The 13,171-nt window shown below is 36.4% G+C and overlaps 2 protein-coding genes across 4 annotated transcripts; one reads left to right on the top strand and one right to left on the bottom strand.

Moving 5' to 3' along the window:
* Positions 1 to 857: 857 nt before the first annotated feature.
* On the top strand, positions 858 to 3,319 carry LOC117332568. 2 transcript variants are annotated; one of them, XR_004533757.1, is made up of 3 exons: positions 858 to 1,390; positions 1,716 to 1,890; positions 2,792 to 3,319. XR_004533757.1 is itself a non-coding variant. In XM_033891533.1 (2 exons), exons 1-2 carry the CDS (start codon positions 1,701 to 1,703, stop codon positions 3,028 to 3,030), a joined length of 429 nt encoding a protein of 142 aa, XP_033747424.1. In that variant the 5' UTR covers positions 1,484 to 1,700; the 3' UTR covers positions 3,031 to 3,319. The 2 variants fall into 2 exon arrangements, 1 of the variants encoding a protein (XP_033747424.1); XM_033891533.1 differs by lacking the exon at positions 858 to 1,390 and having other exon boundaries at positions 1,484 to 1,890.
* Positions 3,320 to 3,344: 25 nt separating this feature from the next.
* Positions 3,345 to 11,706, bottom strand: LOC117332567. Of its 2 annotated transcripts, XM_033891530.1 has the most exons (10): positions 10,749 to 11,706; positions 9,841 to 9,937; positions 9,269 to 9,351; positions 8,654 to 8,776; positions 7,832 to 7,882; positions 7,246 to 7,343; positions 6,090 to 6,229; positions 4,887 to 4,999; positions 4,059 to 4,210; positions 3,345 to 3,744 (listed from the first exon to the last, which is right to left on the bottom strand). In XM_033891530.1, exons 1-10 carry the CDS (start codon positions 10,787 to 10,789, stop codon positions 3,539 to 3,541), a joined length of 1,104 nt encoding a protein of 367 aa, XP_033747421.1. In that variant the 5' UTR covers positions 10,790 to 11,706; the 3' UTR covers positions 3,345 to 3,538. The 2 variants fall into 2 exon arrangements, with proteins under 2 accessions (XP_033747421.1, XP_033747422.1); XM_033891531.1 differs by lacking the exon at positions 10,749 to 11,706 and having other exon boundaries at positions 9,269 to 9,362; positions 9,841 to 9,915.
* Positions 11,707 to 13,171: the final 1,465 nt, after the last annotated feature.

Raw genomic sequence — 13,171 nt, 5'->3', positions numbered from 1 at the left:
TTTCGTGGTCTGGTCTTGTCTCATTTCTTTGTCTGGTCTGGTCTCATTTCTTGGTCTGGTCTCAATTTTTTGTTCTGGTCTGGTCTTGGTCTGGTCTCATTTCTTGGTCTGGTCTCAATTTTTTGTTCTGGTCTGGTCTTGGTCTGGTCTCATTTCTTAGTCTGGTCTGGTCTCATTTCTTGGTCTGGTCTGGTCTCATTTCTTGGTCTGGTCTCATTTCTTGGTCTGATCTCATTTTTTGGTCTGGTCTGGTCTGGTCTCATTTCTTTGTCTGGTCTCATTTCTTAGTCTGGTCTGGTCTCATTTCTTAGTCTGGTCTGGTCTTATTTCTTGGTCTGGTCTGGTGTCATTTATTGGTCTGGTCTCATTTTTTTGGTCTGGTCTGGTCTCATTTCTTGGTCTGGTCTGGTTTCATATTTTGGTCTGGTCTGGTCTATTTTTTTTATCGCAATAGTTTGTTCAGTTAATCAATTGATTGATTACCATAATTAGTCATTGTCCGAATCAGTTAAATGCCATGTCATTACAAAGAGAGGGTTATAGTCAGCTGCAGCAAGCATTCACGTTTAACAGTAAATAATGCCATGCTAGATAAGCACTCTCACAAATCTAAGGTAAACAATACAGGATGGCTTCTTTCAATATTTTCCCCTTCATCCTTAGAAACTGATTAATCTCAATTACTATTATCTAACGTCTCCACCAGAGACGTAGGACTGAGGTGCTCCTATCTGTCAGGATTCAAATGGAGGTGTGTGTGTGTGTGTGTGTGTGTGTGTGTGTGTGTGTGTGTGTGTGTGTGTGTGTGTGTGTGTGGGGGGGGGGGGGGGGGGGGGGGGGTTTGTGTCGCACAAAAACTCGAAGGACATGTAACTGTCATTCTTCCTATAACAAAAAGGGCCATAAGTCAGTAAACAAAATGGCTGCAAGGAGTTTCCATCATTTCTATCGTCACCCTTTTTAGAGATCTTGACCAAAGCTTAAGAACATGTATTTTTCAGTCTGTTATAATGTACGCAGTGTTTTGATTAGTATGAAGCGCAAACCGTTCTGATTCCAGAAGGAGAGATAAAATCTTAATATAAGAGAACCTGATAGGAGCTTAATGATGGAATAGAATCTTTCCATTATATAATGTTTTGTTTGCCATTTTTTCATTTGCTAGAAAATCATCAGTTTCTAAAATTCACACACATTTACAACATGTTGCTTTTTTTCTTATAAGAATAGTTTTCATATTGAAAATGTTTTGTACTTATATATTTCAGGTCTCAGTGCCATACAAGGTGGGCCATGTGCCCGGTTCCTGCAGAACCTGATTCCACAACTCAATCAAGAAGAACAAAACCGCCAATTCAAAGCTGGGCTTGAACGAGTGGGGATATGGCAAGTAGGTGTTGAAGAATTAATAATAATATTTAACTCTTTTCATAAGATGTATCCATAAAGTATCACGTAATTCACATTCAAATAAAATGGTAGTTTGATCGATTTTATACATTGTGCAATCCTATCTACTTATATAGTTTTGAAACGAAAAGCATAGTATCTAGGCCATCAAAGGATGTTTTCAAAAGAGTAATTTATCGTTTATATGAATATGGAATGAATGGGAAATATCATCTTGTAAGAACTTGATAGCTGAACAAAATTTACAAGTTAGTATTAAAAGATACCGGGTCTGGCATTGCTTTATTTTCATGATTTTATTTCAGCTTCTTCACCAAAAGCCGTCTCTGGCGTATTTGTTCAAGCCAGCAACTAAACAATTGTCAGCAACAAGACTTCTTCAGTTGCTGACTCCGGTGTTTTCGGAAATGGGATCGAACCGACGCACTGAGGAAGATCGGGCTTATGGTTGCTTTGTTCGTTATGTTAGGAATGTAGCAGGTAAATCATTTATGAATTTTGAACAAGTTATGTGATCCGAGAAGCAACTTGTATAATTATATATATAAAACTTATATATATATTTATATATAAAAAAAAATCACTATATAATATTATATAGAAATAGTTGAGTGACCAGGTAGAGTTAAACATAAAATATGAATAATAGCGAAGACGTACTGTTTATTTTGAAAGGACAACTTAATGACGTCATAAATAATGTGACGTCACAATGGTATACATGTGTAAAACGGCGCCACAATTTTATCTTGTTTTGTAAACGTTGTACATGTATATCATTGTGACGTCACAATATTTATGACGTCAATAGGTTGTCCTTTCAAAATAACCACTTTTCTGATGAACAGCAACAGCCACGAAAACGCTAGAAAGTACGTCGTTGCTATTATTTATTTTGTGTATAGTTATATGTATACATAAGCTGCGAGTATTTCTGGCTAGGCGATTTGGTGCCGTTGATCGTGAGTTCGAGGCCCGGTCAGGACACGAGTCATAAAGTTGTCTTCTTTCGTTACTTGTGTTAGAATGTTATAAATAAAAAAAAATTAGCACAATGGGTGTGTGTGTGTGTTTATGTGTAAACGCTTACTGCCTACTGTTGATAAGCTAGCTATCTCAAAATAGAAATATAATTATTATAATGCAAAAGTGCAGATTTGTCAATATTAATCAATTTCACATGCAGACCGCCTTTGATTAGGTTTTAAGGTGACCGAAATTGGGGATATGTCCCAAATATCTAAAAGGTGGAAACAATCAAACACCCACACACATTATTCCCGAATTCGCCGCCTTCAAAAACTGATGGCGGCTATTGTTTAAATAATAGTGCATTACGTATCATTATTCGTATGTCTCATATGATGCACTTGTTTTTCAGCCGGAAGACGAGACATCACATTGGGCGATATTCTGGCCTTTATTACTTGCCTAAATGAAGAGCCAGTAATGGGTTTCCTTAAATTACCCACAATAAGATTTACCGAGCTGCCAGGGAACTTGCCAACTGCATCGACATGTTCTAGGGAGATGTGCTTGCCGATTAATGTCACGAATGAAGAAGACATCTTTTATAAGTTTGATTTGGCATTTACCAATGCCTACTTTGGATGTGTGTGAACAACAGTATATCACCGGGAACTTTCGTAGGCAGAAAAAGAACCAAATTATAGCATGTAAAACATCAGTAGGATATAGTTTAATTAGCAGTTCGAACAATAGCCAGTGATGCATCTTGTACTCTCAGCGACAATGGAAAGAACAATATTAATAGGTTCATAATATTGACATTTATAACAATAGTTACCTGATTCATAAAACATATATGTCTATTGCATAAGATATGACTGTTTAAGGATAAAATCAAACAATATTCTCTTCAACTTCAGTATTTTCTTTTACCTTGAATCAAAAACAACACTATCATATTTGAATTTGAATTTCTCTTTGTTCATCATCCTTTTGTTTACTTTCTTAAACAAACATCATATCACATGAAATCCTGCTATTGAATTTAACTATTTGAAAGTTACAATATCATGACATTGTCCTGTCATATACATATGTCTTCACACCGTCAGTTATCATACCGGACGCCCATCTCTCAACTGGCAAAATCAAATTGCCTTCATAACCCTCCTATGCGATTCCTTAGCGAGTTATAATTATCGATTGCCTCAGTCCAAGTGAACGCATCATGTTCGTTGTTTTCCTCAAAAGAGTTCATTGCATGATCATCAAATTCAAACGATCCACTTCGCGACGGAAACTGGCACTCAGTTATCGCCCATTCTACGTCATCTTCATCGACTGACTGCAAACATTGCTTGCCACCTGTATCACAGAGATTGTACTCTTTTCAAATATGCAGTTTTAATGTTTGAGCCGCGGTGTTAATACAATCATAAATTTGTTTCAATAACGAATAACATTCATATTGTATGTAAAAACAATACCTGTTACTGTAACTATAGTGTCTTTTTGTCATGCAAAATGAGTTATAATCTATATGAGCCCGAACTAATAGTTTAAAGCACGTAGTAAGAGTTTGCTTAATAATACAAATTATACACGAGATACATATTTCTTACGTTTACATGTATACCCGGTGATACTATACCGACATGTAAAAACGTTATTTAACTAACCTGTGTCTTCACAAAGGGTATATAAAACATCCGGACGACCATTTGGACATGATGCTTGTCGACTGTACGACAATAGATGACTATTCCATTCATCTCGAATGTTGTCCAATTCTCTTTGGATCAAAGGCATTAGGCAATATCTAAGGCAATATCTGTTAAAAAGAGGTGGTTTTTCTTGTTTAACCATATGCTGGCGATTACAGGTGTCATAATTCATTTAAGACACTTCAATTTAACTTCTCTCACATCTAATTTCAAAAACCAATTTATACTTCATATAATTTCTTTTCTCATATTTCATCAAACATGTTGATATTAACTTCTAATGAATATACTAAATAGTATTATGTAATATTATCGTTTTGTTGAATAATTAAAATCAATGTAAACCAATCTAATTAAAATCTAGATGGTCATTCTCACTACGTTACATGAACATCTAACAGCATCCCATAAGGGGTCACGATCGGATGACCTCTGAGATGTGTGTATTTCACTTTCAGGGCGAATTGGCATTTTGTCGATGTCATCGAAGCAAAACATTTCGTCACAACATGCATCTGAAGCAAACCATTTCGGCACAGTATATAGCTATATACTATATGAGACGAAATGACTTGAAACAAATTGTCAGATTATACAAGCTATGCACGCTAGTCATGCTAATTCGGACATATAAAATTCACTTCCAGGATTCTGGAAGTAGTCATTTGATTGGCTAATCCAAAAGGTTACCCTGACGTGACCCCTTATGGGGTGTTGTTAGATGTTCATGTAACGTAGTGAGAATGGCTATCTAGATTTTAATCAGATTGAATGTAAACATACATTTCATTGACATTTCCCCGGTGAAAGTTGCCCAATGCCTCGAAGTCCTTCAGCATAGCGATCCATGAATGAGTTTGGCGCCGCCTCAACATACTCCACCATGCTTCTATCCTCTAAATTTAAGCATTGTCTTATATCAACTCTAAATCTTGTTGCGAAAACATATCCCATCACACTATTGTGTATCACATTGCTACAGTATATAGCTTGTTTACTTTGCTATGATACCGTTAATACACATGAATAATTTTGTGTGTTATATTACTCTTTTCACATTGATAATTACAATCATACATGTAGTCATGGAATTCTTAATAACGAGTATATTGTATAGTTACGACACAAAGAAAATCATCATTCAATATAGATGTGTGCGTGAGTGCATAGAACTAATACCCTATTTCATTCTGTTACACACTATATGTAACTAGAATACCAACATGTCAGTGAGGGCCCCGCAGTGGGACTGGAAGTCCCCTTCCTATATATATAGACACTCACATTCCTGGTGAAGATATTGGTTGATTATGTTTATCATTTATAAAATATTTTCTTGTTTAACGTAAAAACAAAAATATAAATACCGATACATTTTGACAGAAGTTTCAGTTTGATTGTCAAAAGCAAACAGAATTTAATGCATGATAACTGATTTTCTATTTTTATTCACTGATCTTGACATTTGACATTTAAAATTATTAATCGATTCTAAGAAAATGTTTTCAGTAAGGTAGTACAGAAAGATGTCTTAGTTAGATTGCATTGAAATTGATTTCCTACATTTTATAACAATGACCTGGATCGTTGACCTTCGCTGATGAAAATCAATCTCAAGCAGGCGCTTACAATCAGGAAGCATGTTATAAGGTTTTAATTTCGGAAAATCTAGATATTAAATGAAAACTGATACTTTATCTATAATTACTGTGACCTCGACCTTTGCATTCTTACCCTGTCCCTGAAAGCAATATCGAGCAAAAAATCTCAATAAGGGAAGGGGAGGTTTAAGTTGGATCGACTCAGGGAAAATCAAACAAACAAATAATATTTATCCGAAACAAATGTGCTGACGAACAGACAGATAGACAGACGGACGGATGGACGGACGGAAACGGTAATTATAGGGCACCCGCACTTGTGTGCGGAGATCTAATTAGTGCTTTGGTATTATGTTCTTGAAATTTACCAGTAGCAGAAACTTACCTGGTTGAATACAGACCGCGAAACACGGAAAGAATTGATACCAGAAAAACAGTCATCTGCCTCATGTCTGAAAACACACTGTATTCCTCCCATAATAACATTTTCCGTCCCAGGATCAGTTTGCAATACAATTGGACATCCTAAACAAAGAAAACCATGTGTATCGTGTTTGCAGAACGCAATAAACAAAGTAAGAAACTTGAATTATGAAAAAATGTGTATGTGTTTAGAATGACTTGAAATGGACCTACTACATGTATATATTTTGATAGCTATTGCTTATTACCTACCACGACCGAAATATGAGTTCAATCTATAAATGGGTAGTCTCAGTTCATCTGGACGCAACAATTTTATGTTATGTGAAACAACATTTAATTAGACACGAATGGAAAAATAGAATGAACCGCGCTATTTTTCTGTAATGCAGTGTGCGTTCATATGCCTATCAATCGAAACAGAATGCAATTTAATGCTTAAATGAAGAAGCTATGGAATGTAAGTTAACGGAACAAACCCTTCTGCGTGATTCTTTTCCATCAACGGTGATTAGTGAATGATTAAAACTTACTACTTGTATTGACGATGCTTATATTTTCGATTCGTGAATACAAATGTTGACTTAATTTTGCCGGCTAAAGCTATAAAAGTCGGCAAAGTGAACGAGATTATCTAATTAAGATACTTTCTACATCTTCTCGTACAAAACGGTAATTCGGCGTGACACCTGCATTGTTTGTTAACCTTCAGCACACGCTTGTAATGTTACTCGTTTCGGTTCTTGATCTGATGAAAAGAATCAGATTTTGGTTGGTTCATATAGTGACAATGCAGCGTAAATGTAAATATTTTCATCCAACCCTCACGCCATGTGCTATTCAAATGTCGACCCTGATTTAAGTGCTGATAGTATGACAGGTGACCATGTATAGCACCAGCATTATTAAGATAATTGTATGTCGGTGGTTGTGGTGATGTAAGACGTAAAAGGCTGTCATTGTAGCCTCGTGAGAGGTACTTAAAACCCTCACATAAAAAGATAAAATGACTATCAGTTATCAAAGAAAGCTACACTGTCTAGTAAATGTTTTCGTTTAATGGTAATCAAGATAAGACTTTCATTAAGGGGTATTTGAACATGCATATATCGTTCTACCTTTCACTCTGTTTACACACTGGACAAAATTTGTTGCGACAATCCTTGGATCATTATTAGACGGTCCTACTGTCAACCACATGACCTTTCTGGAGTATCTACAGAACAAAAGTATGTATTTGTAAATTGTAGTAAATGTGTAATAAATCATTCATATACGTTTACTTATTTAACAGTGCCTAGATGAAACTTCTGGGTCAAATGTTTGCTTCAAGTTTTCGTATAACACACATTTGACCATTGGGACGTCATAATTGTTACGTTGGAGATCGCATTGATCAACTGTCAACAGATGACTGTTCTCTGCTTGTATTTACCCATACTACATTTATATTTCTGCCTTACATCCTAGATCTACACTGACGTTGAAGCGTGTTTAGACTAATGTTATATTTTCCTTTCTGTATGAGCTTGCATGTATGTTGATCAACAAAAAATGAAAATATATGTAGTATACTTTTAGCAGTTGGTGAAACGATAAACACAGACAATTATGATTATCTTTGTCGAAATGTTGTAGACTGCTCTGTACCAATTGTTTCAGGAACATAGTAAGTATTTCAAATATGATTAACTACTTACTTACCCGTCTATGCATCCGTGGATTGCAAAACCGAAAGGCTTCATTTTGTCATACCTAAAAAGTAAAATACAAATAGTCTAATTTCAGTTCGATTCATATGATCACTTTAATCACTAAATACTTCTAATGGTCATACAGTATTTTACAACGGATCCTTATAAAATGATGAGTTATGTTTACTCTAATAAATAACATGATTTCATGAAATATTTAATATTTATATTCTAGCTAGATTCATATGGGTTTATACTAATCGGATTATATTGCCCAAACTGCAACAATTTAATCCTACGGAAGCCCAAGTGGACCAAGTCAAGAAAAATAGTATGTCGAATAACATAAGTTTATGTTGAATCAATGACATCATTTCGTTTAAACGAAATAATATTATGTCGAATAAAAGACATTATATTATGTTGAATAAACGACATAATATCATGTTTTTTAAATAAAATGTAACCAAATCTTAAAATCTGACACATCATTACATTTTATAAATTACACTGATCAACTTTACTTATAGTACGAAATGAAAGATCCTTTCAGATTTGATAAGGCAACTGTGCATGATATGTTTAGTCAGTCTTTAGTACCGTAATGTATGTACCCGATGTTGACATTGAAAGTACTTTTTTGAACATTTATTGTGGACTGATATTTTACGGCACTATGATCATGATAAATTATAATGTTTCAAAATATCAATACTTAGCAATAGCAACATTTTCGAGGGAATACTTCTATAATATAAAGTAATACGACACCGTGTCGGCTACAGAACTTTGGGACATAATCTGAAATCATATACGATTATCCAGTATTTACCCATCAACATGCCAAGTGTGATTTGGCCCAATGGATCTGTACACTCTTCTTTGAATCCTACGTCTCCGTCGGTGTTCAGTTCCATCCGGATCGACTTCCCTCATTGCTTTCATGACAATGTCCCTGGAATACAAGAGGAAGCATACACAAGAACACACATTCGGCAAACCAACATCAACGTGACAAGATGGAAACACAGGAACAATTTAAAAGGTTTGAGTGTGTGAACGTAGGAATTTTTTATTTAAAAAAGTAAGCAAAATTATGTTTTTGCATTTTGCATCCAATCAACCCTATTTCTATTAAGTAGTAAAAACACATCCATCGATTTCAATGCACCGAATGGTCACTATAATGTCGCTGAATAGTTCTACCATTGTTTGGAAGACTAATTTAGATATATCCTATTAAAGCTTATCAACCAGCTTGCGCACATGTGTTGCCATTGTCAAGAGAGTTATAAAAGCTTTCACTCAGTCACATTCTGGAGAGGGTGTTAGAACGAAAGTTTCAAAAGGTAAAGCATAATAATGTTTTCTCATTTCGCTCATTCATGGGAAATCGAAATGACTTTTCATACAAACAATTCAGCTCATAATAATTCTGTATACACACCTTCTCACGTGCATTCCTTTCCGACAGAGTATATTGGTCATGCTCCTGTAGCCAACAGTCTCCGGCAAATCATGTAAAATAACCTGTAATATTGCTAACACATAATTAAGATATAAACTTGTCTATAACGCTGCAACAGTGCCAACATCCAGGGATTACGAGTACTTATGCTCTCTTCACCCCTGGAACATTTCATAGCGAAAATGACGGCTTGCTCAGGTGAAAAAACTGACCAATCACTAGGCTCGGACGCCTGTCTTTTGAAGATTACAGAGAACAGCAAGCAGACGTGTTCGACCCTTTCATGTACATTAAACGAATCTCGTGGTCACATAACGACAAAAGATTTGAAGTCTTTGAAGCAAACGCAATATTTTCTACTAAATTATTTCCGTGTTTTTACTTTATTATATGTTATTAATATTGACTTGATTCCATATCAACTGGAATTATGCAATCGTCATAGCCAATCATATTTCCAGTTAAGTCGATACACCATATTTGATCATGAACCTCAGCGATCAAAACATCATTTCCGTGACAATACAGTGATAGCTAGTCTTGTTACTAACCTGAATAGTGTGTTTAATGTCATCCTCGCTATGTAAAGTAATTCCTTTCCTGGGCAATATTCCTAGACGTTTTAGTCGTTTGCCGATGGCATTTGGACTAGAAGAGACAACAAACAAACAATGTATGACCCTAGCTATTGTCCCCCTCTTCACCCATGGAGGTTAATATTCACAGTATTCTATAAAGATTCAGCACTCTGCTGATACTTTCCAAAAATAAAATGAAGCAACTGATTAATGCTGACATTGTGACGTATTATCAATTATGAAATCTAAAACATATTACGGTGACATTGCTCTGATGTAAAATTTAATATAAACAATTCAGGAATGAAGCCTATGTACACAGTTGGAGAGGAACTATAACCCCCTCCACTCTGTCTCGCACACACACACACACACACACACACACACCCTCACTCACACTCACACCCACACACACACACACACACACACACACGAATTACACCAGAACACTGCGTGTGGGGACTTACATGTATAAATTGAAAGAAAACAGACTATTTATATGAAGTATCTGATACACAAACATTTCCTTTCAAAAATGTTCATTTTGTTAGTTACCGACATTATGTATTCATCAAAACCAGGTTGGTGTAAAACATTGTTGTCAAACAATACATAGTGACTTCCTGTTAGAGGGACATGAATATTATAAAAGGCCCTAATACATCCAAGAGTATTGACATTATTTCAAATTTGTATGCACAACTCTTATTGTATAAACTATAATGTATTTTAATAACAATCTGGATATACATATACACCTTACGTAATAAGAGTTGGGTTATACTGGATGCAAACTTTCTCTACACAGTTCAAAGTTTTTCTTATTATCCGTCAGAAATATATTGATGAATTACTATCAAAAGTTATACACTTAAATTTACCTTAAATACTGTCCATATTGTTTGTAAATCAATCCTGACATGTCTTTGTAAGGATAGTTCTTTGTCGCTAGGATAACCAAACCATCATTCACTGTTGAATAAATTCAATAAAGCATAATGATTGCAATATACCAGAAATGTAACTTCAACATCATGTCATTGTAAAATTTTGATTTTTGTCTTTCAAAAGTTACATAAACCAAATGTTTGGCAAATATAACCAAATCAGCAACAATAATTAATACTCACAAGTTACGCATTCCTCCAGGAGATCCATTGTAACTGCATGCCACACCTTAGCTATAAAACCGGTTTAATCAGGATAAAACAAAATTGCGTAGATATCTGACCGTCGTCATGATAACCTCTTTTGAAAGATCAAGTAAAACTATACTCTGAAATGTTAATGGGTTTTGCAACTGTTCTGCCATCCAGTTCGTGGCTTTGTGCAGTATAGTACATATGGTTCCAATTGACTATTTTAGTCTATTTGTGTTGCATACAAAATCTCTCGTCCAATGTCACTCAAGAGTATAATATTGGTCAATTTCTCTTATTTCCTCAATTCTATTTGGTGAATAAAACCATTTCCCCCAATTTAGATTTGAGGGCATTTCTTTCTATCACATAAATATACCAATCTACAGGATTTTTTTTAATAATCTGTTGCAATTAGTCTGTGGTCAAATAATGAATTGACAAGACTACACGAGCTCCATTGTATATACATGCCACACCTTGGCTTATAAAACCATTTTCTACAGTCGCCATGATAACCTCTTTTGAAAGGTCTAGTAAAACGATACTCTGGAATGTTAATGGGTTTTGTAAGTGTACAGTCATCTCATTCGCGACTGTGTACAGTTACTCGCATCACATGCTAGTAACCTGTCATGTGATTTTTACTATGTCAGGTTACTCGCATCACATGCTAGTAACCTGTCATGTGATTTTTACTATGTCATGTTACTCGCATCACATGCTAGTAACCTGTCATGTTATTTTTACTATGTCATGTTACTCGCATCACATGCTAGTAACATGTCATGTGCTTTTACTATGTCAGGTTACTCGCATCACATGCTAGTAACCTGTCATGTGATTTTTACTATGTCAGGTTACTCGCATCACATGCTAGTAACATGTCATGTGATTTTTACTATGTCAGGTTACTCGCATCACATAAATGCGAGTAACGTGACGGCTGATATCGGCCATCGTAATGATCCCCTGTCTTAATCTTGTGTACTAAATATTAATCTATTTACACACACGGATAGGCTGGCGTGTTTTATCCTCATGGAGAACTGCTATAAGTCTGATCATACTTTCATAAGACAGGCGGTCAATGGTATCTCTGATGGATATCACTTTCTCATTACCCAAACGTACCATAGCGAGTCAGCGTGCCAATATTAACACCATTCGTCCTAAGGAGTTGAGATACTTTACGAGTGTGCGTGACGATTCAACAGAGAGCTACAGGCAATCTACAAACAAGGCATAGAACTCGGGTGTCCCTATAATGTCACATGTAACTCCGTCTCACTCCCGTGTCCCTATACACAACTCCAACTCACTCTCGTGTCCATATACACAACTCCAACTTACTCCCGTGTCCCTATACACAACTCCAACTCACTCTCGTGTCCCTATATACAACTCCATCATACTCCCGTGTCCCTATACGGACAGGAGAGTGGGTTGGAGTTGTGTATATACGGACACGAGATCGAGTTGGAGTTGTGTATACTGACACGAGAGTGAGTTGGAGTTGTGTATATGGACAGGAGAGTGAGTTGGAGTTGTGTATAGGGACCAAGAGTGAGTTGGAGTTGTGTATATGGACACGAGAGTGAGTTGGAGTTGAGTATAGGGACACGAGAGTGAGACGGAGTTGTGTATAGGGACACGGGAGTGAGTTGGAGTTGTGTATATGGACACGAGAGTGAGTTGGAGTTGTGTATAGGGACACGGGAGTGAGTTGGAGTTGTGTATATGGACACGAGAGTGAGTTGGAGTTATGTATAGGGACACGAGAGTGAGTTGGAGTTGTGTATAGGGACACGGGAGTGGGTTGGAGTTGTGTATAGGGACACGAGAGTGGGTTGGAGTTGTGTATAGGGACACGAGAGTGGGTTGGAGTTGTGTATATGGACACGAGAGTGAGTTGGAGTTGTGTATAGGGACACGGGAGTGGGTTGGAGTTGTGTATAGGGACACGAGAGTGGGTTGGAGTTGTGTATAGGGACACGAGAGTGGGTTGGAGTTGTGTATAGGGACACGAGAGTGAGATGGAGTTATGTATAGGGACACGGGAGTGAGTTGGAGTTGTGTATAGGGACATGAGAGTGAGATGGAGTTGTGTATAGGGACACGGGAGTGGGTTGGAGTTGTGTATAGGGACATGAGAGTGAGATGGA

The sequence above is a fragment of the Pecten maximus genome, chromosome 8 (assembly GCF_902652985.1).
Source record: "Pecten maximus chromosome 8, xPecMax1.1, whole genome shotgun sequence".
NCBI classification, from domain to species: Eukaryota; Metazoa; Mollusca; class Bivalvia; order Pectinida; family Pectinidae; genus Pecten; species Pecten maximus.
Note: the sequence above shows the minus strand (reverse complement) of the source record. Positions and strands in the feature narration are given on the sequence as shown.

What these genes read in the sequence shown, in the direction of transcription:
- LOC117332568 (XM_033891533.1), top strand. Translation starts at nt 1,701, where the DNA reads ATGATTTTATTTCAGCTTCTTCACCAAAAGCCGTCTCTGGCGTATTTG. An exon ending in TTATGTTAGGAATGTAGCAG is followed by an intron (nt 1,891 to 2,791) that starts GTAAATCATTTA and finishes CTTGTTTTTCAG; the next exon opens with CCGGAAGACGAGACATCACA.
- LOC117332567 (XM_033891530.1), bottom strand. Translation starts at nt 10,789, where the DNA reads ATGTCAGGATTGATTTACAAACAATATGGACAGTATTTAAG. An exon ending in CAATATGGACAGTATTTAAG is followed by an intron (nt 9,938 to 10,748) that starts GTAAATTTAAGT and finishes TGTCTCTTCTAG; the next exon opens with TCCAAATGCCATCGGCAAAC. An exon ending in ATCCACGGATGCATAGACGG is followed by an intron (nt 7,344 to 7,831) that starts GTAAGTAAGTAG and finishes TTTGTTCTGTAG; the next exon opens with ATACTCCAGAAAGGTCATGT.